Consider the following 23215-nt stretch of genomic DNA (forward strand, 5'->3'; position numbering starts at 1 on the left):
GAAGTCATAGCTCGCCATGGACGGAAGAGCGCGCAACTACCCCAATGGCTTGGGAGACCCCCGAGCTCCACCCAGCCGTCCCTCGACCGGAGGCGCAAGAGGCTCCCCCTCCGCCGCCAGCTCCACGTCCACCCCGTCGGCCATGTCGCGCGCTGAGCGCTTCGACGACGAGCGCCGGCGCATCACCGAGAGCTGCTTCTCCAAGACAGACGACCAAGGCCAGCGTTAGTATTCCTGTTGGCACTAGATGCATGCCCGACCGCGCTGACACAACCCAGTCCAAGAGTCGTATATCACGCATATCCGCGTCCAGGAAGATGGCTCCTACCCCCAATCCCCGCCGCCGCCCACGGCCCCCGCGTCGAACAAGAAGGCCCGCATTATCATGATCTCCGTCCGCAACACTGGTAGAGTCAAGTTGCACAAGGCGCGAGAGAATGCAAATGGCACTTTCTCGATCGGCAAGTCATGGCCGATGGAGGATCTCTCGTCCGTCGAGAACTACGTGCATCTCATCCCAAAGAACGAGGAAGAGGCGCAGAGGCAGAAATGGGCAGGCGACAAGGGATTCACCGTCACCATAACAAAGCCTTACTATTGGGAAGCTGGGACTGCGAAAGAGAAGGAGTTCTTCATTGGAAGCATGGTTAAGATCTACAACAAGTACACCAAGGGCGAATTCCCCGTCTTGAGTGGCTTTAGCACCAGCGAACTCAACACCCTGACCAACGGACAGCCGCATCTGGCGGGAGCAGAGGGCCGAGCACCCACCACAGCTGGCGGGAGAGAGGAGCGCGAACCCCCACAACCACGACAGGCCACGCCAGATCAACGGCCCATGCCACCAAAATCGCCTGGCAAATCGCCAGGTCTTCCACCTCCAAGAAGGCCGCCAGGGGAATCTCCTCCGATGCTGCCAGGCGACGGCCGTAGAGGGCCTATGCCAGGACCACCGGGCCCCAACCTCAGAAGACCACCTGGCGAGTACCCTGGCCCTCGAAGGCCTGGTGGACCAGATGATCAATTCCGCAATGGCAGTAGACCGGGTACAGGAGACGCCGGCCGCAGACCGCCGCCTTTTGCACCGAATCCCAACACCCCGTCCATGCCAGATTTGAGAGCGAAGCGCTCCATGGACCCGAGCATACGATCACGGCCTAGCGGAGACAGCATGAGACCGCGGCCACCGCCTTTACAAGGCCGCGAGCCTATGCCACCGCCGCCACAGCCATCTTCCCAGAATCTAACGCCCCAGTCATCTATGTCTGAGTTTGCAAGCCGCCCGAAGACGCCCGATTCGGGTGGCTTCCCCGCTGGCCTTACACCTGGGCGACGCCAGATGGGGGACGACAGTCAATCGCAACGGTCTCAGAAATCTGTAGAAGATCTGTCTTTCGATGCAGGGACTCCCACCGCCTATCCCAGAATTTACGGCGCCCCAATGGGTTCACCTGCGCAGAGACGAGACGTATCGCCACCAAGATCAGTTCGTCCAACCACTGCTCAGAGCAATGCAAGCTCGAATTTCACGCGAAACGAGGACATCGTGCCAGAAGAACCTCCCCAACGGAGGCGACCCATGATGGAGGCGAGGCCATCAGATACGTCTCAACGCAGTCTTGGCAGCCAGGGCGCAGACTCACGTAATGATGCTTTAAGCCCTGAACAGTCTCCAGCTCCGATTGAAGTTCCCCCAAGAAGGCGACCTCAGGAAATACCTGAACGACTGAGGCCAGCAGCTCCGCCTAGTGCTGTAGGTCCTCAAGACAGTCTACCTCCGCAACAACCGACGCCACCTCCAACATCACCACTTCCCCAACTGCCCATTGCGCCCTTGTCGGTTACATCTGACCCTGCTATCCAGCTAAATTCAAGCGATAAAGAAGTAGCAGAAAGCGTCACTGCTCCAACAGATGAGACAGAGTCAGAGGCCGCCCATCGACCAGGCATGGGGCCAATGATAAAGAAAACTCTCGGAACGGCAGAGGCAGCTACCAAGTTCCGAAAGGCCGCCGCAGCTGCCGGAGCTTTCAAACCCCGTGCTGGTGGCGCTGCTGCTAAGCTGTTTGCCCCCAAAGAAACAAAGTCGTCAGATGAACCGGATGGAATCAGTGGGGTGTTTGTTCCGCAAAGACCCATTCCAAAGGAAGCTCCAAAGGAAGTTCCCATGGAGGAGAGCAAGCAGCCCGACGACGCACCCAAGGCCATACCAGACAGAGCCTCAAAGGAGCGACCGCGCATCAGTACAGAGGTTGTTCCATCTGTAACAATATCGTCTCCTCTATCAGCGGCACCAGCTGCACCACTACTAGAGGAAGAGGAAAAGTCACTCGCACCCTCTTCCGATATTTCGACACTACAGACGATCACCACAGAGCCTGAAGTACGACGCAAGAAACGGAGATCTAACCAACAAATTACAAACATCTCGAACCTTGGTATTGACCCAAGTCTAATCGATGAGCAAGGACTCGAGTTTGAGGGACTGCTGGCAGAACTCGGTTGGGGCAGTAGCGAGCTTTCAGCCAAGAACATTGACTCGCTAGAAAATGATATCAAGCGCGAGATCGCTCGCGTCGAGGCAGGTAGTTGGCTGAATCACCTGGAGCAAAAGGATGATCGCGTAGAGGCAGTTGAGCGTATGCTCGATCGTGCAATTGCCGAGTGCGATGAGCTTGAAGGTTTGCTCACACTATACAATGTTGAGCTGGGCGTAAGTTGATCCATACGTGCATCTCTATTTGGGGTCGGGTACTGACACAGAAGCAGAGCCTCAATGACGACATCGCTTTCATAGAAGCACAGAGCCAAGGTCTCCAGGTGCAAACAGCAAATCAGCGGCTCCTTCAGCATGAGCTCCAGCAGTTGGTCGATACCATATCGATCACGTCTGATCAACTGGAACCTTTGAGACGCGCACCTATTGGCAAAATTAATGGCCTCAAAGACATTGAGTCATCGCTGGTGCTACTCTACAAAGCCCTGATAACCATCGACCCTTCTTTTGTCACAGGCAGTCGCTCAGACGGGGCGCTTAGCAAAATCAACAGCAGTTCAGGTTTCGGCAATAGCGAACTTGCCACGATGCAGGCCTTGCAAGAGAAGCGCGACAGGTACCTCGGCGAGGGAGCGATGTTCTTGGACCGACTGAAGAAGCACATGGACATCACCTTTGGAGCAGCTTTCATGACCACAAGAGACGCTCTCACCAATATCGACCAAGGTTCTATGCCTTCCCTGAAGAAGAACGTGGAAGCGCATGATGCAGGGCGCAATGAACTGTGGATGCTGAGCCCAATCATGCTGTTCGCCAAAGAGATTGATCGAAACTCTTGGGATACTTTGCTTCGCATGTACCAGACTCAGGCTGCCAAACTCTACCAGGAAGAGGTTCGTGACAATATTCTGACCTGGAGGAAGTTTGCACGCAGGCCAACTGGTGAGGAGCAAGACTTATTGTTCACTGCCCAGGAGAAAGAGACGGAGAGCTTCACGGGTACTGCGAGAAAACTTACCGTCAAGCGTAGCCAGACCCTCGCGCGTGGCTTACGCTCAGCATCTGGAGACAAAGAGACTAAAGCGAGCAAGACACAAGACGGCAAGCTCTACGCCTTTGATGTCTTCTCGCGTATCTTGGAAGATACGGGCCCTGTGCTCCTAACGGAGCAGAACTTCATCACCGAGTTCTTCCATGCAACCTCTACCGATGCTGTCGACTTTACCGACGCGGTACAAGCCGCTACGCCGGAAGCCCGACGCGGGCCAAATCTTTGGATTAGGAAGCAATTCGAGGCCGATCGAGCTATGGCGAAACATGTTACAGGTGTCATGGAAGAGATCTTCTCCTTTTGGCCCACTGAGATCCAGAGCCTTGTGGACTGGGCCGTTCAGGCCGATCCTTTGCAAGGCGTGGGCATTCTAGGAGCAGTCGACCGGAAGCTTGTGGACATCGAGGATACTAACCAGGACTTCTTGACAAGGAATCTACAAAAGATACACGAACGGTTGAAGGGCCTTTTCAACCGCTTCCTTGACGAGCAAATACGAGCCATCGAAGACACCAAAGTGAAGATCAAGAAGCGCAAGGGAGTGATTGCGTTCATGAAGACGTTCCCGCATTTTTCTGCTGCCATTGAGAATATGCTACCATCTACCACCAATGGAGGCGACCAACTTGAAGTCAGGCGCATGGTCAACGATGCCTACCAGAGGATGAACAAGGCTATGTTTGAAAGCTTGAAAGTGATTGCCAAGGAATCGCCCACGGTGACAGCATCGCAAGGCCAGGGAGATCCAGAAGACAAGGAAGCACTCAACTACCACATCCTACTCATTGAGAACATGAACCACTACATGGAAGAAGTGGACGCTCGAGACGAATCGGTGTTAGAGACGTGGAAAGCCAAGGCTCACGACGAGTATGCCGAGCATATGAACCTTTACGTTGATGCTGTCATCCGGAGACCCTTGGGCAAGCTTTTGGTAAGCCGATATCCTGTTAGTGTACCAATGTTGTATGCCTGCTAACAAGATCTTAGGAATTCATCGAATCGAACGGAAACTCTGCTCACGCAGCCCGGCGCCAGCGCGCAATCCATCGCGCAACGTTCATCACATTCACGCTCGGTGTTCAAGAAGCTTGTACACGGCCACGACTCAAAGGAACTCCGAAAGGGTATCGAAGCCCTCAAGAAGCGCGTTGACAAGCACTTTGGCGATGCAGACGACCCGACCATCAGCCGCGATCTCGTGTTCAAAGGTACTCAAAGAGTGTGAAAAGAAGTACAACAACGTTCACGAGCGTACTGTTAGGATTAATCAGGATGTATATACGGGAGAGGTAGAGATCGATTGGGGAACGACCGAGGTCGCCTCTGCTTTCCGGAGGTAGAGTCTCCGGAAGAGTGGCAGCTCGAACTTGTTGATATTCAGGTAGTTGTCTGGAATTGGCCTTGGCCTTTGTATATGGTTGCGCTCCTTGTGGTTGAGCACGCCATGGGACATTGCAAGGTGTTTCTGGCGCACACCTTTTGTAGGAGAGGGTACGTGAGATTATCAACATCCATTGTTGCGCATTTGGCAACCCTTTTACATGCACTTTTCCCTATGCCTCACCAATCGCTACACTGCTGATGATGTTTTCGAAATGGCGGATTTCACGGACACCGTGGAATACGTCGGACGCCTTGAAACCCACACCGACGTGCATATGTGACGTGCTAGATCCATTCGAACCAAGCCTTTGGCGATGATGGAGCTCACCCCTGTCGCGGCCCTGCATAAGCGTGCTGACGACATTGAATGTCGATCGAGTGCCCAGCCTAGATCTCCAACCATCCTACGCTCACCCAGACTAAATAGTGTAATCGTTCGCGCCGACAATGGGACCGAACTAGCCCAGACGCGTCACTTGTCGGTGGAATGTATAAAGGGCTTTCGGTCGCGTCGTGGTGAGGGGTTGCTTGTCCTCATCCCCCACGCGACACCACTCGAAATGACGCTCCTACAAACCCTCCTCCGCGCGACGGCGTTCAAGTCCCCATTGCTCCGCACTCTCGTCCCTGCTGTTGGTTTGGCATATGGCATCCAGGCAGCTGTTGCTGTCCCATCGATTACGGCGCAGACAGAGCGGTACTATGATCTAAGTGGCAGCGTGACGTATCTGTCATGTACCGCTCTTTCTTTGTTCCTGCCGTACCTGCGCGCAAAGAACGCAGGAACCTTCACAGGCGGGCTATCTGAGTACTTTTCAAGCAAAGGATTAGGCCAGGGAACGTGGTGGTGGAGACAAGCGCTTCTAAGCGCAGCAGTGGGGGTGTGGGCTTTACGATGTAATATACATACGCCTTTACTACGAAGTGTGACTTGAAGAACGATATGTTGACATGCGCGCAGTGGGATCCTATCTCTTCCAGCGCATCTCCTCCGACGCGGGCCGCGACTCGCGCTTCGACAAGATCCGCAGCAGCCCCTCGAAATTCTTCGTCGCCTTCTTCGCCCAGGCAACATGGGTGTCCCTCTGTACGCTGCCCGTCATCCTCGTGAACGCCGTCCCGCGCTCCGCATACGCTACATCGGCCCTGGGCGCGGCGATATCCGCGCGCCCCTATCTGACAGATATCATCGGCCTCGCGCTGTTCGTCTTCGGCCTGAGCTTCGAAGTCACGGCCGATCGCCAGAAGAGCGCGTGGGTCGAGGGGAAGAAGGCGAAGAAGCATTCCGAAGAGTTCTTGACGCATGGCCTGTGGGCGAAATCTAGGCATCCGAATTACTTTGGCGAGGCGACGTTGTGGTCGGGCATTGCGGTTGCTGCTGCGGGTCTGCTTGTTCGCCAGCCCACGCAGGCTGCGCTGGGCTTGAGTGGGTCGCCGGCGAGCCAGATGCTGGTGTCCGGGTTGTGCGCGGCGAGCCCGGCGTTTGTGTCGTTTTTGCTGCTCAAGGTGAGCGGGGTGCCGTTGAGCGAGAATAAGTATGATAAGAAGTATGGCGACAGGAAGGATTATCAGAAGTGGAAGAGGGAGACGCCCATGTTCTTTCCGAAGTTTTGGTAAACGGGAACCAGGTTAAGAGAAGAGAAGAGGACGAGGAAGTTCCATTACTGCTCATCGTTGATGATAATGCTACATGGGCATCTTTGTTCAGTGCAACAATGTCCGGCTGCCTATAATCGGCAAACTCTACATCCCAAAGTCATGAATTTCAGCAAACTAAAAGACTCTTCAAAACTTCCTGGAGTAAGCTGAACTCTCCATGGGACAAAGCACAGTCTTTCTACTCTCCATCACTATTCTGTAAGAGTCGTCGCAATGCCTCTGTACAGTTAGTTTGCAACGATGGGTTAGAGCTCAGATAAGTAGATTGCTGTATGCAATAAGTAAGCGTTGTTTCAGCCTGGCCGTGACCCTAGCAAGGCTTAAATCCTACAGCAACTGCTCCACTACCACACCACCCTACATCACTGACTGCCAAGACTCGGCCCCTACTCTTCGCCATTCCAGTCAAGCCATCATGTCTGCCTTCAACTCGACCGCCTTTTCCCGCCTGCGATGGTCTGTATTCGAAGACCCATCCACCATCCGTGTAGCAGACGATGCCTCAAAACCAGCGCCGTCGCTCACACCGTATACCCATCACCATCCCGTCGCCCTGGAAGCCGCATGTACGCCTCCCGTGAAAGAGATTTACTTCACGATGCAAGTGTACGGCGAGTATGAAGGCTGGGACTCCTCACCGCTGCAGGATATCCAAAGACCTGCAACAGCCTGGCACGAGGTCGCCGTGCGCCGCTCCGACGGGGATGCTTTACTAGTAGCCGACGTCGTCGAGCAATTGCACGCATATTTCCAGAAGCAGAAAGACTGGATTCTGGAGGCGCTGACGCCGCTGTATGATGTGCAGCAGGGCTTGGAAATCGACACGCCGATTCCGCAAGGCGCGCGGGTGTGGTTTGAAGGCTTCGAAGCTATCGAGGTCAGGGGCGATGGGACGGTTGGTGTTGCTGTGTGGTTGGAGGGAATGGATGAGTTTGGTGTTGAGGAGTTTTGGCGGAGTCGCTATAGAGATCGTAAGGATTGAAGGCTGAGGCAGTGTCTGGTGTGTAACTGGTTAGATGGTCCTGGCTGTGGAGGGAGGATGCTGAGATGGCTACAAAAGAACTAGTTGGGGCATGTAGCATTGCGAATACATCAGCGGAAGGCAATTGGAAGAGATTTGTCAAATTCAAGTACTTGGTTCACCCACTTCGCAGTGCATTACCTAGACAGGAAAACAAATTTGTATGTTCTTGAAGCTATATTGATGTACAACCAAAGATTATGAGTTCAAACTTAAGATTGTTTGTTTGCTTTTTGATGATTTTATCTTGTTTTTGGATATTCTTTTGACCATTTAGCTATAACCCAAGCGTCCTGGGTTATTGCACAGGGCTATGATTATAAGAACCATCATGCTGACATGTCAGCTCCTGTAGTTCTCCCGGTAGGACTACCGTTTGGCGTTCACTGCTCAAACCAAGCCTTTGGTGATGGCGCCGGGATGGGTGCATACAGGCGACAAGTAGCCCGGAAGCCAGGGTACGCCGCATGGCTACGAGGAAGCAGACTAACAACCAGGTGGACGACAGAGTTGGAACAGTGGAGGAACGTTTCGGAAGCCAGGGTCGATGTGGACGTTCTGTGACCGGCCCAGAGCTTGGTTCTTCACCAATTCCGCTTGATACTTGGGAAAGCAGATCTGGCACGAAGGACCAAAAAGCGAATATTCCGGGTGGCCATGCTCGCATCGCTTGGTGAGGATGTCGTAAGGGATCGTCAGGAAGCGCGGCTGCCGTGTGATATCCGAACGGGAACTTGGTCGAAACCATCTGGCCAGGAGCAGGAAGTAGACCTTCTGGATCGCTGATGCGGTTGTTTATGTCGTCGACTGAAGTGTTGATCAAGACAAAGATGTTGTTGGGAGACTATCTCATGGAGCTTGCAGCCTAGGAGGATCTTCTGGCATCGAGGGATGCAATCATCGTCGGTTGTTTCTTTGCTTTCATCCTTCATATTCCATCGAGCAGTGACAACTTCTTGCGGAGCGTAGGAAATAGGAAATTCCTGCAGGAAGAAGCTTGCGGGGATGAGGCCATGTTCGACCTTGTCGCGATATACTTTGAGTTCGACAACGGCCTTGACGCCGCAATCACAGGTGTCAAACGCGTTTGGATCGAGTTGCTGGCACTCGTCCATGCTGAAAAGCCATTTCAAAATGTGGTTCTGATTCGGAGACTGAGTGTTCCCGGGACGGGCGTCCAGATTCTTCTGCAACTGCGACAACTTTGTGTTCTCGTAATCACAGTACTGATTATACTCGGCAATCCCGATGTTTATGATATAATCCTCTGATTCATTTAGGTAAGACCTAGAACGGGAACACGGGCCCTCAAGGCCACGCTCGATGTCGGGATAGGCAGGGGTAGATCGCCTTACACGATCGTGTTCAGCCCTAATAGTATCGTCCCAATTCTCAACCGGCATAGCTGTATTCGCAGTCTTGATCTTATACCACTGCAGAGTAAGTTGATTATGCCAGAAGTTGGCATTCGTAATGCGGTCGCGTCCACGGTAGCGCGACTCAAAAGGCGACTGTTCGAATTCTTGGACAAACTCAGCAGGAAGCTCATCTCTCAAATGGTCCAGCATAAATCTCATGTCGCTGGCATCACCGAAGACGGAGCGTCCCAGTGAGCAGAGCTCCCAGTCACACTGACTAGCCACTGATGCGTTCATATCATAGAAGATCTCGCCTCCATCTATGTGGTGGTTTTCAAAACACTTCTGAGCGTTGGCCATAGCGGTATAGCTCTCCTTGAAACTTGAATTCCCATGCTCATTCACAAGGTAGTCCAATATGTGGGCGCTGTCGATGCGCGCATGAGAAACAGGAAGTCCTTGAAAGACATCGCCTTGAGCACGGGTCTCGTTGCGGAGGGCAAGGGCCACCTTTTGCTCCTCATTAAGATGGAAGACATTTTCAGCCTCTTCGGCTATGCTGTGAGCTGTGGTGAGCTCGTGCACGCAGACGTGATGTATAGCATGGACAATTCGATTCATGCAGGCGATTAAACCCTGATCGTCTTCAGTGTCGCAGAGCAATGCTGCGGTCAAGGGGGTAGAAACGGGAGAGATGTAGTCTGCTTCCATCTCGGAGAAGTCCACAACTTCCGCGATTCCGATGGGAAAGTCCACAACCTCAATGACTTCGATGAGCGGAGCAGTAATGACGTTCGAAAGCCATGGCCCCATGTCCTTGGTGACGGGCGGAGAGGTGTTTGGAGTTGCTGATGCACGTTTGACTGCACACAGAGATGCATGTCCACCGCATACTGTCCATAGTAGGACAATGACGACGAGGATCATGAGGAAGTTATTTACAAAGTCTGACACGAGCCATAGCTCGGCGAGAATTGTAATTGATAGAAGGATGGCCTTGATCATGAATCGAAAGTCGCCGTCCTGGATACTGTCCATGGATGCAACGATTGTCACTGGGGCATGGTCAGAGGCCTTGGAAGAAGGGGCGGACTGAGCGAGCATGGATGTGTTGGACCAGCTAGTCGGAGGGGTAGTCGTAGTAACTGTATTCAGGGCGCTGCCATTCTCGGTGGAGGGCATTGTGCTGGGGTGCAAGGGGTTGGTTGGAGGGTGGAGTTGCGAGGAGAGCGAAAGACTGGGGCAGTTATCAGTGAGTATGCTCTCTCTCGCGTGGCAGGCAGACAGGCAATACAACCCTTTAGAAGATTTTTTAAGGACTAATAACGAGAATTCCAGTAGGCGCGACACAATTGAGTGTCGAATTTTGGCAAAGGTGTAGTAGAGATGGTAGAGTTCGGGTGCTGATCTGTGTGGAAGGCGACAGGATACCAGCGAGAGAGAGTTAAGTAGTAGATTCGAGCTCGCAGTTGTAATTAGGAAACGCTTGGAGGGCAGGGCCGTGGGAATGGCATAGGGGAGTGCTGACGTGCTAGTAGTTTGGCGAAGGGTTGCAGTGAAAGCATGAATACGGCGGCGCTGTGGATGAACAACGTCATTCGCGACGTTATTCATCTGCCGGCACCCATAGTAACGGAAAGGAACAGCACATAAGTGGATTTATCACTATCCAATTGATGTTCCCGTACCGTCTGATGTAGTCGGCTGGTTCGTTGCGGTATTAGATGGCTCTGGTCTGCTGCCATGGTTTGCTGGAATCTCTAAGGGTACGTTACGGCAATTTGGATGGTTATCCTGAAATTGTCGTGTCGACCCAGCCGCGTTGCTCGCCAATCCCAAGTTGTTGATACCTCCAGCAATGTTAAAGGGCTGCTGATATAGCTGGATGAGAATTATATAGTGAAGTCGATTGTCAATACTGATCAGTGCAAAGGGAATTACATCTCTATGACGAGGTTGACTAAAACAACAGCTATGTGACAGTAAAATCATATCAACTGTTAAAAAGCATCTTCAGCAAAAGAAAGCATGAGAACAAACACAAGATCATTCACGAGGGTAAGAATTAAGACAAAGAGGATAGCAAACATACGGTCAAAGACTGGAAGTAAGAGAGGCCGAAGTCAAGTACCTTCTGCGTTGCAAATCAGTCGATTTTCATCCTAGTTGAAAGAGCCTACGCTCATTAAGCTTGATAAATTCAGAACAAGGCGGGTGTCTGTATTAAACACAAAGTTCCTGCGGAGGGAATTCTCTGCATTCTGATATTACATCTACCACACCCAAAGACTCCCGAATCTCTAAACATATCACCCCTGAGCACTGTCCTATCTCCCATCCGTCGCGGTATGTATTAATATTCTCGAAAAGCTAGAGCTAGTTTTTGCTTCGACGCCATCGTCTACAACTTCCCCTTCTTGACCGGCGGCCTCAAAATACTCTGCTGGCTCATACTCGCCACCGCCCTGCCTTGCTCGTCCCAAATCCAACTCTCTCCAAACGCCCTCCCCTCTGCCGCTACATTCGTCTTCATCTCCCGCAAATGCCAGGCGCCCAAATCCACCTGATCCCCGCTCTTGAAGAAGCGCAAGGCAAAGTCCAGACTCGAGCACGCGGCCACATCTTCGAACCACAGGTGGCTGAATGACAGCGCGAGGAAGGCGATGGCGCCGTCGATCAGGAAGGCCAGGTTGGATATGTGGTCGACGGGTTCGGGCATGGTTTCGGTGCAGCGGAACCAGTCTGCTGTTGTGCGCTCGGTTACGGGAAGGTGGTCCTGCGTGTGTGGCAGGGATTTGGCGATGCCGAAGAGGTTTTGGGAGAAGATAGCTTCAGGGCAAGGACGTTGGTCGAAGATGTCGTTCATAAGGCCGAAGGTCTTCTCGTGGCCGTCTAGCATTTGCTTGGTAATCTTTCCGTCTTGCAAGAGCTTTTGAAAGACTTCCTGTTGGCGGGGAAGGTTTTGGTGATGAGTGTACTCCATGCTTGGTTGCGTGGAAAATTCTAGGAGACTGGCGGGTTCGCGGACTTGAAAATCAGCGATTGCGATGAACAAGACTCGTTCTTCGCCGTCTCTTTTTTGGCTGACTTCAACTTGGCGGGTTGCGAATGTGCGTGTTTGGCGGATGGTGCGTACTCTGGCGCGCAAGGGGTGGTCGGCAGATGCTGGACCAAGGAAGTGTCCCAGCATGGAGTATATGTGGTAGCCTGCGGGAACGGACAAATACGCTGCTTTGCAGCCCATGGCGAGAGCATAACCGCCATATGCTATTCTCAACGGGTTGCCCATTGGTGAGGGTGGGTGTACCGTCTCAAACTCATTGCTGTTGCTCTGAGGCTTGAAGGCCAATTGCTCGGTGAGCGTTAACGATGATGGCTTCGACATGTTGCGAAGCTGGAACACAGTTTTTTCTGGCTACAAGATGGGATGTAAGAACGTTGAAGTCGATCTGACCTACATCCAGAATGGTGTCGCATAGCACAAGTCTGGACGCCTAAGTAGCTTACCTCGGCAGACCCCAATTAGCGCTTCTTCCCCTTACACCGACCGATCAAGGGATCACTAATCCAACGTCTTGTAATCAGGCATTGCCATGGACCAATTGAAACTTTGTATTACAAGATCACGGCCTCTTCCACTTTTGATTACAAAGTCGAGCAGTCAGATCTAAGAGCAATTATCGATGAGCTCCCAACCGCCGTCATCATCACCGTCATTTGAACCCCCTGGTCCCGACTGGTTTTCATACCGTAATCCTGCATGGCAGAGCGATAGACTGGATCTTGCACTTGTCATGCTCAGCATATCCCATTCCAGAAGATCATCACTCTCTGACTGCTCAATGCCCAACAAGGCGCCCAGATCATGAGCTGCTTCTTGCTCATCGGCTGTTCGCGAAGAGGTGCCTTCTTGTGGCTCTCTGAAAGGCAACTCTTGTAGGTATGGCCTCTTCCTAGATCGGTCTTCGCTCATCTGCTCGGGGCCTGCAACAATCGTGATAGTCCGAGTCTCGCGCACGCCTGCTCTCGCCTCTTTCTCCACTGCGGCATTCGCAAGCACTTTCTGAAACTCAGCATCACGACGTCCAAGTAACTTTATCGGAGCCTTGATTTTAAGTAGTGGGCTGATAATCGCGCACCGCCTGAAGCCTGTGTCGGTGAATATTGTGTCTTCTCCTTCTAGCTCTACCAGGTGCAGCGAGCCACTCAGCTTGGCCACCTGAGCACACGTCAGCGCCCAGTAGAAGTATATAGTAGATCGTCCATGATGTCGGCTGACAGGCAGTCTGATGAAGCGCATATGCGACTTGGCAAATGATGAAAGTTTCTCAATGAATAGTGGGAAGATGCCCTGAAGATCCCTTGGACTGAAGATGACAGAATGATAAAGGATTGGAAGTGCTTCGCCATAAACCAGATGGTTCGTCCGTAGTAGATTGGCACCAACGGATAATTTTGGTTGTTCGTGGAATCTCGTTTCTATCTCAGGACGCTTGGAGTGTTTGTATAGCGAGTTTCCGTAGCGTTTGCCTGATATGCTTACGCCCGCAAATGATCGACTGATGTGGAGCACGGGCTTTTCTCTAGAAGAATCTGTAAGGACGTAGGCCCATATCTCGAGACGGAGCTCTTTCGGTAGCATGAGCAGGCGAGAAACCCCAGAATCGATTTGCCGGCCGTTGGCGCGAGCGACGTCATCTGTGCTGGCTGGAGATGAAGTGAAGTGCACGGAACTAGGAGTGCTGTCGAAGCAACTTGAGAAGACCATGTTGCTTTGAGTTAGTAGGAGAGGAAATGAGCTTTATGTCGCGCGTATGCGAAATGCCAAGGAGTGCAAGGACACTGCTGCCTAGTCCGGTAGCACGTCGCTATGAAAAGATGATGAGGGGTCAATGCGCATGCTCACCTTAAACGTTGCACCTTGTTATTCATATCGTCACTATGGCATGCCTACGACAACGCATCTCAATGCAGAACCACGAACCCGAGTTGTCGCAAACATGAGGGGCTCCATGCCATTGATTCCCTGGTACCATGACGGTAGCGCGCGATGGATAGGCGCATTCGGGCGCCGCATGCATAGAATATTCCACCGGTTGCTTCAGTCTGTTTGTCAGTACTGACCCGTTCAAAGGCAAGGTCTGCATGGCAGAGACCCGACTTCCTTCTCGTGGAGGTTCCAAGGGTCAAAAGTGGAGCCCAGCGGGAGCGGGACCGCGGTACGTCAGGGAAAGCTTGGGCCAACACCGCCCAAGCTTCAGCGAGTTTCGATACTTGTTACAATGCAAACCACCTCAACATGCACCCACGCAATTTTCTGATCCCCAAACGCCATGAATGGGGCAGACATCTGGACCGACGGTGAAGGACGTGTCACGGGGCAGCTGCCTACGCCTACCTTGTCGCCAGAACCTGATGATGTGGCATTACCGAACGGCCACGGTGACGATGAAGCCAGGGAGGGGAGGCCGTTACAGGTCATCACGAACACCTTCAGGGCAGATCCAAACGGAAGTCTGAGCGCCAGCTCGACCAGCAGACGTACAAGCATGCATGAAGATGCTATACTGTCCGACACAAGCGAAAAGATACGCCCCATCAAGCGGCCTGGAGATGCACGCAGGAAGAGCAGCGTTTCCGAGCAGGACAAAACCCTGAAGCTCAGTCCACGTCAGATCCATGAGCTCACCAGCGAGCCCGCGAGCATTCCCATGCGAGTAGCGACTCCGATATTGGAAGAGGTACTGGAGGGAGAAACACCTGGCGAAGATGCGGATGGCGAGGAAGATAGCAGAGTGCTGGGTGTGGTCTTGGAGCGTCCCGTGATGACAAGTGGCACAGAAAGAGGCGACAGGCGAAGGGGGGCATCACAAAGCCGGGAGCGCAAGCAAGAGACGGAAGTGGTCGTTATCAGAACGCCCGCAACTGAGTTGAGGCATGGTCGGCCACTCTTGACGTCTCGATCTATTACAACACCATCGGTCGTGCGACGTAGACAATCGACGTCTCGATCTCGACATGCGCACGACGGAGAGGACCGCCGAAGTAGGCATGTGCCAGCACCGCTGAATGTGGACCACAGAGAAGGGCTGTCGAAGCCTGCCCCACAAGACAGGCGCAAAGAAGGCCGCGAGATTCGGGACTTGTTCTCGCCTATGCGTGCAGCCTTGCCTCTACCGCCCATGTCCATGCCGACATTTCTGTCCCTTGAGCTGTCAGCAAGTCGTCCATCTCCTTTGTACATATACCGGGCCTCGGATGACGACTTCCCGTACGAGTCCTCCGAACTGAAGTATCAGCGCCTGATCAACTTCATGAAGATACCAATGAAGATTGAGGGTATCCTGGCCTTTGGCGCGCTTGCTTGTCTGGATGCCTGGATGCACACGTTGACGATTCTGCCGCTGCGTTTCCTGCTTGCTGTGGGCATTCTGGTCAGGTGGTGGGGCTCGGTCCTCATCAAAGAAGCCCGCGATATCTGGGCGTTCGTATACAGCGGCCTGCCACGTTTCTTGAGCCGACGGAGACAGACAGATGCCCCATCTATACCGCCGACTCCAGCGGAGGAAATGCCCCCGCCAATGTCACGAAGGGCATCCTCGAACGCAACCGCTACGGCAGCGGGGAGGCCAAACGGAGATACCGTAACGACTTTCAAGTTTCCAGAACTTAAAGACTCTCGTCCAAGACGTACACGCAACTCTCGTTTCCGCCATCGCCGCACCAAGTCCACGCCATCTGCACTCATGCCAAGCCATAAAGCAGACATCTTGAAAGGGCTCTTGATTGTCTTTAGCTGCTTGTTACTGATGCGCTTTGATGCGAGCCGGATGTACCACGGCATTCGTGGGCAGTCTGCAATCAAGCTCTACGTGATATACAATCTACTTGAGGTGTGCGACAGGCTACTTTCGGCGATTGGCCAGGATGTTCTCGAATGCCTGTTTTCCCGCGAGACGCTCGATCGTAACGCTGACGGTAGAAGCAAGGTGCTGCGTCCATTCGGCATGTTCATCCTCGCATCGGTCTACACCGTTGCACACGCAACGGCATTGTTCTATCAGGTCATCACGCTGAATGTCGCTGTCAACTCGTACTCGAATGCACTTCTAACCCTCCTAATGTCGAACCAGTTTGTGGAGATCAAAAGCACCGTGTTCAAGAAGTTTGAGAAGGAAAACCTCTTCCAGATCACATGCGCAGACATTGTCGAGCGGTTTCAGTTATGGCTTATGTTGCTGATCATTGCTATGCGTAACGTAGTAGAGGTCGGCGGCCTCAGCATCCGAAGCAGCGACGTGTCGTGGACGGCAATGTTTACCTCTGGCAATCTCACGTCATCTGCCACTCCCCCAGCCTTTACGGCATCAAGCATCCTGCCTATGAGCTTCACCATCTTCCCAAAGTATGTCGCTCAGGTACTAAACCCATTTCTACTAGTCATTGGCAGTGAGATGGTGGTCGATTGGCTGAAACACGCCTACATCACCAAGTTCAACCAATACAAGCCAGAGGTGTACAGCAAGTTCTTTGACGTCCTCGCCAAGGATTACTACTCGAACGCGTTTAGTGACCCAAACCTTACACGACGATTGGGTCTGCCAGTCATTCCGCTGTCATGCCTATTCGTTCGTGCAGCCATTCAGACTTACCACATGTTCGTCGCTATGCACATGCCGCCTCCGCTGCCGACAAGCTCGACGTCGCTCTCCTCTGACGCTGAGTCGTCGCCAGCCACCACTGCCGCCTTTGCACACATCGACCAAATATTCCGCCGCGCTATCGGCCGCTCGTCTCTTGGTGCGGGTCTGCCATCTCAATCATGGTACCACTACTCTTCCTGGACGCTCGACGACCTGATCGCCGGCTCAACCATGCTCATCGTCTTCCTCGTCATCTACCTCATCTTCCTCGCCTTTAAGCTCATCCTCGGCATGCTTCTCCTCATCGTCGCCCGCAAGCGCTACCACGGCATGCAAGAGCGCGAAATGCTCAACGTCGAAACAGGCGGCAAGCGCATCGGCGGCTTCGGCGTCGTCGACGTCGACGACAACGCGCGCAAACACATCTACGACGACGACCCCGAGACGCTGAAGAGACTGCGCGACCGGGATGAGAAGGCGAAGAAGAAAGAAGATGTCGAACGCGAACGAGGCACGAGTTTCGGACATGTGAGTCGGTATGCCATGGTAGCTAAACGCATATGGTAGAAACAAAGTAGATACAATACATCCCTTGCACTGAACAATAAACCTCCCAACAGATTAACATCCATCCTTCCCGTATCCCCGTCCTTTCACTTCCACACACACGCCGCCCCTCCCCCCCTTCCTCGCTTCCGAGCCGACAAACTCAATTCCCCCAAACCTTATACGCGAGATCCATCCATCCATCCATCCATCCCCATATCCCTAATCCCCATCGCCATCCCCACATGCCCATGCGCAAGCGCAAGCGCAAGCTTAAGCGTGCCAAGCCCGCTACCACACACGAGTCATGTTCATTGTCTGAAAAGTACAACGTCCGCTTGCAGAGCAGGTATGCCGATGATGTGCCCATTGTGCTAGGGACGGAAAAGGACCTTTGCCCGAATGTCAATGCGAAGGGTACGTACGTACGGCCGTCAGTTGCCAGGGTTGTGTTTTCGCGTTCCCGAGTATCTGGGTAGATTGCGATTGAAAGATTGAAGGGTGAGGTGAGTTTGGAGAGGGGGAGAGGGGGGGCGTGCGGCTTACGGCAATCATGCGTTTTGAGTTTCATGTTTGCGGGAGCGGTGAAGATGGACGACCTCTACTGCATCTGTCTGTGTCTAATTATCTTCGAAAATGGTTCTCTTGGCTATTATGCCATTGACATTTGGAGACAGATGGGAGCAATCTTGGTGGACTGTAAAAATGGTTGGGTATTTGATGAATGTCTGTCTACCAAAACAAATGTGACGACTAAGTGGCCTGTCCAATGTTTATCGCGTTGCGGGACAATAAATGCTCGTGGATTCTTCCAAAATAATGCGTTAGGTCCTCTTGAATCATGTCTGTGTCTGACTCTTCTTCGTCACATATACAAATACAACAGCCTCCCCATAGATAGCCGCTCCCTAAATCACTCTATAGTCCCCCTCCTCTAGTATCCTCATCTTGGATATTGCGACGCGACCAGCCTAGCAGCCGGATCCGCTGTGATATCATCCTGGTTAAACTCTGATCCCATACACCAGGGGAGGTCGCGGTATATGCAAATATATGCAGTCTCGAAGACGAAGCGTCGGTCGAGTGTTGAACAAATGTTGCGACATGGTATAGAAATGTCCGGAACAACGCCAGAACGCCGCGCAATGAAATCGACTTCGGAGGGTATGATGTCAGAGTAAGGGAATTCGTCGAGCTGCGCACGCAGCCATAGGCGATGCAGCGGGCGAGGTTCAAGTGTTGCTGATGATGACCCGAGCGCCCTCCTTGCCTAGTACACCCCTCTCTTTCGCCTTGGGACTCCTGTCTCGTCCCTTCTTACGGCTCAGAAAACCAAGCATGCCAGATGGCTTCTCAGCAGTTTGAGGGTTCTGTACAAGCGCAGAGCTCTGGTTAGCCATTTCAGACCACGAACCGGTTTCGTTGAGGACTACCTGTACGCCTCCGCCCATGCTGGTGCTCCGTTGTGAGCCACGTGGGCGAGTGTTCATGGGGCGAGAGAATGAAGGCGGCACTGGCTCGGAACCGTCCGCGGGAAAGTAATCCGCACGCTCACCGCGCTGAGACGTGGGAGAGTCGGCCGTGCCGGCCGTGCCGGCCTGGTGGAGTGCAGTCGTGGGCAGCGGAGGGCTGCCGCTTGGGGACTGAGTCGTAGAGCGCGCGGTGGTCGTCGAGCGAGTTCCGTGAATGTCGACGTCTTGAGATTTCGTTGTCGCGAGTGGACGGCCCCAGGGATCTTGCTGGGATGTGGTGGATGCTGGTGTGGTTTCGCTATTGCTATGGCCGCTCGTTCTTGATCCGCCCACTGAGTCGACGGGATCTGTGACAGCAATAGCGATTGGGCGTTGGTCAGCGACTGTAGTGTAGTTGAACGGCTCGAAGAGGGTCTCGATCATCCTGTGCAGCTCTTCCGCACGAATTTCCTGATCGGTGGCGTCATCTTTCAATGCTTCTCTGGGCTTCTGTCTCCGTGCTCGTGCCTCGAGCGGTGCCTCTTCTAGCAGCAACTCCTCCAGATCGTATGTCGCGTCGAAGTTGGTCTTGTCGCTCGAAGGAATGAAGACAGGGTCAATTTCTTTGCGTTCCAAGGCCTCAAAGTCCAGGGGGCGGAAGAAGGGGTTGTCGGTGAACGACTCGAAGCTGATGGCACCAATGCGCTTCCTCCTGTTCTTCTCCAGCAGCGAACTGATGGCGTGTAAGCACGGCATCGACACGGGCGGGCTCGTGACGGGATAAGTGGGTTCGCCTTTGAGGATCTTAGCGGCTAAGGAGTCGTGGCTGCCAGCCTCGAAGGGTCGCTGCGACGGTTAGCACTGAGGGGTGGGGATGGGGATGAAGCAGCCGACGTACCTTGTTGTAGATGCACTCGTAGAAGAGCACGCCGAGTGACCACCAGTCGACCTCACACGAGTACCCCTTGCCCTCGTAGACCTCGGGGGCCAGGTAGGCGAGGGTGCCGGACTTGCTGGTCAGGGGCTTGTGCGGGGTGAAGTCGGATGCGACGTTCTGCGTGGTGTTAGCGCGGAAGATGGAGACGTCGGTAAGGGACATACAAAGTCTGCCAGATGGACATGGCCTTCCGAGTCGAGGAGCACATTGTCGGGCTTGATGTCCCTGTGCACGATGCCCTGCTGGTGGATGTACCGCACAGCGCATCCCAGCTGTGCTATCCAGAAGCGCACAGCCTCTTCGGTGAAGGTCTTGCGCGAGATGTGGAAGCGCAGGTCGCCGCCGTTCATCAGATCGACGACGATGTAGCTGCGGCGGGTTAGTCTCGACGTGGGGGGCTTATCGAACAGGCTGACGTACAGATACTCGATGTCCTGGAAGCTGTAGCGCAGATTGCACAGGAAGGGGTGGTTGAGGTGCTCGAGCATGCGGCGCTCGCGAATAATGTTGCGCACACTCTCGGACCGTACGACTGTTACACGGCGTCAGCATCAGGGCCCGGTATGGTGGCATGACGACGGCGAGGATGTATGTCATGGATGACTGACCTTCATCTTTCCGTATGTACTTGAGCGCAAAGGTGAGGCCCGTGTCTTTTCGCTCGACAATGCGGACTTTTCCGAAGGCGCCCTTGCCGACGACTCGCAGCAGGCGGAAGTGGTTGAGGTTCACTGCGGGGCATGGTCAGTGTTGGTCTCGGGGGCAGGTGGCAGGTGGCAGGTGCTGTGGTGTTGCGTCTGACGGCGATAGGCGGAGGCTGATATGCATGGTGGCCCATGACGCTCGCAGATAGCAGACAGCAGACGCAGACATGCTCGTGCTGGTACGGACCTTGGTCGGTGAAGACGACGGGCTTTCCGTTGCTCTGACCCATGGCGGGCTACAATGGCAGACTGCCGGTGGGCGGGATAACAATAGGGCTTCAGGAAGGCATCGACGGGCGAATTGGGAAGGCACGCTGGGGGCTGCTCGGGCGGCCTGGGCAGACGGGCGCGGGGGACAAAGGTAGGTACGTCGTAGGCACGTCGTAGGCGGCAGGTGCAGCGAGCGGCGGGCAGACGTCGACAGCGAGCGGCGGGCGTGGGCGTGGGCGGCGTATGTACTGTGTAGCTACGCAACGCAGCAGCAGCGGACTGATAGGGCTGACGGGCAAAGAAGGGCAATCGAGGCTGCGAAAGGAGGCCCAGGAGTTTTGAAGCAAGACGTCTGGTCGGCGTGTCCAATTGCAGGCTAGTCGAGCTGGAAGGTGCCTCGCAGCCCACGATTTGCTTAGCGCAGTCCACCAGTCCACCACGTTGGCGCCTCTCGTGCACTGCTCACCCTCACCACCTCACCACGGAGTCAGCATCCCTGCCGCAGCCTCTCTGTCTTATGCTCGCAGCTCGGTAGCATGCCCATCTGCTCTGTGGGCCGCTGCCGTGGGCAAGCGCGGCAGCATTTGAGTAGTTGCAGCACTGCAGCACTGCAGCACAGCAGCACAGAGCACAGCGAGGGCTGTAAACATATCCAGTACGCTGGACGGACATATACCCGCCCCTCGCAGCCATGTGGAACAGCATCATCGTCTCCGCCACGACTCATGCAGCCAAACTTCTGCCAGCCGACGCTCTCGCAACCATGTTGGCCTGCCAGAGCACCTGCAGATCCTCCGCGCCCGCATCATTGCGCTTGAGAGCTGCTCGCCGTCGGTCGCACTCCGAACAGACACAGTCAGCATCCGTCTTCCACCTTCTGCACCATGCCGACTCTGCTCGAGCCTGGCCATGAGCTGTACCCCGGACATCACAAGACATCGGCCAATTTACTGCCCACACCATGTCGCGTTCCCGTCTGATCTGCATAAGCCTCGCTGCCTCTGAAACACTTTTTCCGCAAGGGCTGCCATGTGCAATCGCCGTCAACTGCTCTGCCGCCCGGAACCATAGTTTCCCATCGTGTTTCCCAAAGTACCTTAGGTATCCATCTCCACCATCTAGTTTCCGCCGCCGCCTCCGTACATCCCTTCTCCTTATAAACTTCGTCCCCTAGCACACGCGCGACGGCTTCCACGTGAAGCCGAAATACCGCGTTGTTGCTGACCGGCCACGCTCTCCGCGCGCCCTGATTAGCTCGTCCTCCTTCTCCCTTCCTTTTTCTCCTGGGCCCGAGCTTGCATTAACAACTGGTGTACAGTCGGGCACGCACAGTGCCCTCAAGAGTCCTCGCGGTCTGCATTCCGAGCTCCGTCGCGACGTTGTCGTGGGCAGCATATGCAACCTGTGCATTCCATTTACAAAACTGGGCATAGCTGCGACTACCATCCGTGGACGTCCCCACTCGAACGACCGTGCATCCTACACCGAGATATGCTGCTCTGATATCAACCCCTCGACTTAGCTGACCACAGTCTTTCCAATTTCCAACGCATCTGACGTCTCCGCCAGTGTCCATCCAAGGCAAGGGAGCGTCATCAGCATCGCTGAAACCGACCACCGACTTTTACTTACTTTTCTTAGCGCTGTCGTCTTGCCTACTTTTCTACCAGTCTTGTCCACAATCGTTGTCCGTTCTCTAGAGCTACTCTGCTCGCCACTGCTGCTTGCGTCTACTCATAGCTCAAGCTAAGGCACCAGTAGGCTGTAGAATTTCGTTAAATGTCTCAGTCGGGAAGGTCCACCCTAGTTTGATCCATCCCTTGCCTCTCCCTTGCCTCTTCAGGGTCTCTGCAGCGTAACACAACAGCTCAACAGCAACTCTATCCGTCTCCTAAGAAATTTTGTGCGCAACCATCGCCCTGCACGTGCCGGTGGCTTCGCCGAGAAATCCCACTGCAAGGTTTCGGCTACACGGCCGATCGAGCTAACAGCACTTTCTACGGGCGTTCTAGAAGACAACCAAATCTACCGGTATGCAACTACGAAACCTGACATGTCCCCGCTACTGCGCGTCGAGAACAGCCACATGTAATAGGGAGCACCACAACCCCGCTCCTAATGTTCTGGATTCTGCCAGCCGCAGATATTCGGCGTCTTTGTGAACCATGCTGCACTCAGGGGCCAAAGCGCTCCGCGCCCTCGCAGTGGACTTGCGGTGCGCGCCATGCACAATTTGCTGAAAATATCGTCTGAACTGGTTTTTCTTTTTGCCCAGCTCGAACAGTCGCTCTCATGGCTACGGCACAGGACCCGGATATCAGCTTCCAACTCTGCCGCAAGACGCCGCAGCCCCCGGATGGGGGCATCGCTATGGTCAAGCCAACTGAGTCACAAGAGATGCGACTCACGAAAGGCGCTTGGCGTTATCTGTTGCCTGGTCATCGATCGCCGCTCTCCAGTCCTCTGGGCCCTGGCACACGAGATCAGCCTTGCAAAAGCCAACAGCGTGATTACGCCCTGAGAAATCCTTCGGGTTATTTGCCAAGCAACCTCCCAAACATAACTGCACTTGAAACATAACTGCACTTGATCATCGCCGGTGTCTCCAGTGCGCAAGCCATGTCGACCGCCGCATCATTGCGTCGGTCCGAGACAGTGACGACAAGCACACCTCGTAATGTCACTGCAAAGACATGAAGACGACAATGCATCCCTAGCGTGTGGATCCAGCCTCAGAGACTACGGACTCGAT

The 23215-nt window shown here is 54.0% G+C and overlaps 11 protein-coding genes across 11 annotated transcripts; 5 read left to right on the forward strand and 6 right to left on the reverse strand.

Moving 5' to 3' along the window:
• Nucleotides 1-16: 16 nt before the first annotated feature.
• Nucleotides 17-4776, forward strand: SNOG_06421 (hypothetical protein; the record flags this gene model as incomplete). The annotated part of the gene is made up of 4 exons (XM_001796741.1): nucleotides 17-224; nucleotides 279-2713; nucleotides 2764-4482; nucleotides 4576-4776. The coding sequence occupies 4 exons, from the start codon at nucleotides 17-19 to the stop codon at nucleotides 4774-4776; spliced, it is 4563 nt and encodes a 1520-aa protein (XP_001796793.1).
• Nucleotides 4777-4818: 42 nt separating this feature from the next.
• Nucleotides 4819-5066, reverse strand: SNOG_06422 (hypothetical protein; the record flags this gene model as incomplete). Its single annotated transcript, XM_001796742.1, has 2 exons — nucleotides 4819-4917; nucleotides 5028-5066. The coding sequence occupies 2 exons, from the start codon at nucleotides 5064-5066 to the stop codon at nucleotides 4819-4821; spliced, it is 138 nt and encodes a 45-aa protein (XP_001796794.1).
• A 416-nt stretch (nucleotides 5067-5482) lies between these two features.
• SNOG_06423 (hypothetical protein) lies at nucleotides 5483-6551 on the forward strand (the record flags this gene model as incomplete). The annotated part of the gene is made up of 2 exons (XM_001796743.1): nucleotides 5483-5831; nucleotides 5896-6551. Exons 1-2 carry the CDS (start codon nucleotides 5495-5497, stop codon nucleotides 6549-6551), a joined length of 993 nt encoding a protein of 330 aa, XP_001796795.1. The 5' UTR covers nucleotides 5483-5494.
• A 457-nt stretch (nucleotides 6552-7008) lies between these two features.
• SNOG_06424 (hypothetical protein) lies at nucleotides 7009-7575 on the forward strand (the record flags this gene model as incomplete). The annotated part of the gene is made up of 1 exon (XM_001796744.1): nucleotides 7009-7575. The coding sequence occupies one exon, from the start codon at nucleotides 7009-7011 to the stop codon at nucleotides 7573-7575; it is 567 nt and encodes a 188-aa protein (XP_001796796.1).
• Nucleotides 7576-8309: 734 nt separating this feature from the next.
• SNOG_06425 (hypothetical protein) lies at nucleotides 8310-10154 on the reverse strand (the record flags this gene model as incomplete). The annotated part of the gene is made up of 2 exons (XM_001796745.1): nucleotides 8310-8840; nucleotides 8970-10154. 2 exons carry the CDS (start codon nucleotides 10152-10154, stop codon nucleotides 8310-8312), a joined length of 1716 nt encoding a protein of 571 aa, XP_001796797.1.
• Nucleotides 10155-11207: 1053 nt separating this feature from the next.
• Nucleotides 11208-12357, reverse strand: SNOG_06426 (hypothetical protein; the record flags this gene model as incomplete). The annotated part of the gene is made up of 1 exon (XM_001796746.1): nucleotides 11208-12357. One exon carries the CDS (start codon nucleotides 12355-12357, stop codon nucleotides 11374-11376), a length of 984 nt encoding a protein of 327 aa, XP_001796798.1. The 3' UTR covers nucleotides 11208-11373.
• A 282-nt stretch (nucleotides 12358-12639) lies between these two features.
• On the reverse strand, nucleotides 12640-13740 carry SNOG_06427 (hypothetical protein; the record flags this gene model as incomplete). Its single annotated transcript, XM_001796747.1, has 1 exon — nucleotides 12640-13740. One exon carries the CDS (start codon nucleotides 13738-13740, stop codon nucleotides 12640-12642), a length of 1101 nt encoding a protein of 366 aa, XP_001796799.1.
• Nucleotides 13741-14305: 565 nt separating this feature from the next.
• SNOG_06429 (hypothetical protein) lies at nucleotides 14306-17651 on the forward strand (the record flags this gene model as incomplete). The annotated part of the gene is made up of 6 exons (XM_001796748.1): nucleotides 14306-14907; nucleotides 15055-15456; nucleotides 15507-15616; nucleotides 15738-17143; nucleotides 17422-17578; nucleotides 17641-17651. The coding sequence occupies 6 exons, from the start codon at nucleotides 14306-14308 to the stop codon at nucleotides 17649-17651; spliced, it is 2688 nt and encodes an 895-aa protein (XP_001796800.1).
• A 196-nt stretch (nucleotides 17652-17847) lies between these two features.
• Nucleotides 17848-20483, reverse strand: SNOG_06430 (hypothetical protein; the record flags this gene model as incomplete). Its single annotated transcript, XM_001796749.1, has 5 exons — nucleotides 17848-19458; nucleotides 19511-19666; nucleotides 19714-20081; nucleotides 20158-20280; nucleotides 20441-20483. 5 exons carry the CDS (start codon nucleotides 20481-20483, stop codon nucleotides 18394-18396), a joined length of 1755 nt encoding a protein of 584 aa, XP_001796801.1. The 3' UTR covers nucleotides 17848-18393.
• A 48-nt stretch (nucleotides 20484-20531) lies between these two features.
• Nucleotides 20532-21113, reverse strand: SNOG_06431 (hypothetical protein; the record flags this gene model as incomplete). Its single annotated transcript, XM_001796750.1, has 2 exons — nucleotides 20532-20719; nucleotides 21065-21113. The coding sequence occupies 2 exons, from the start codon at nucleotides 21111-21113 to the stop codon at nucleotides 20532-20534; spliced, it is 237 nt and encodes a 78-aa protein (XP_001796802.1).
• A 41-nt stretch (nucleotides 21114-21154) lies between these two features.
• On the forward strand, nucleotides 21155-21376 carry SNOG_06432 (hypothetical protein; the record flags this gene model as incomplete). Its single annotated transcript, XM_001796751.1, has 1 exon — nucleotides 21155-21376. The coding sequence occupies one exon, from the start codon at nucleotides 21155-21157 to the stop codon at nucleotides 21374-21376; it is 222 nt and encodes a 73-aa protein (XP_001796803.1).
• Nucleotides 21377-23215: the final 1839 nt, after the last annotated feature.

This window comes from Parastagonospora nodorum (genome assembly GCF_000146915.1).
Source record: "Parastagonospora nodorum SN15 chromosome Unknown scaffold_9, whole genome shotgun sequence".
NCBI classification, from domain to species: Eukaryota; Fungi; Ascomycota; class Dothideomycetes; order Pleosporales; family Phaeosphaeriaceae; genus Parastagonospora; species Parastagonospora nodorum.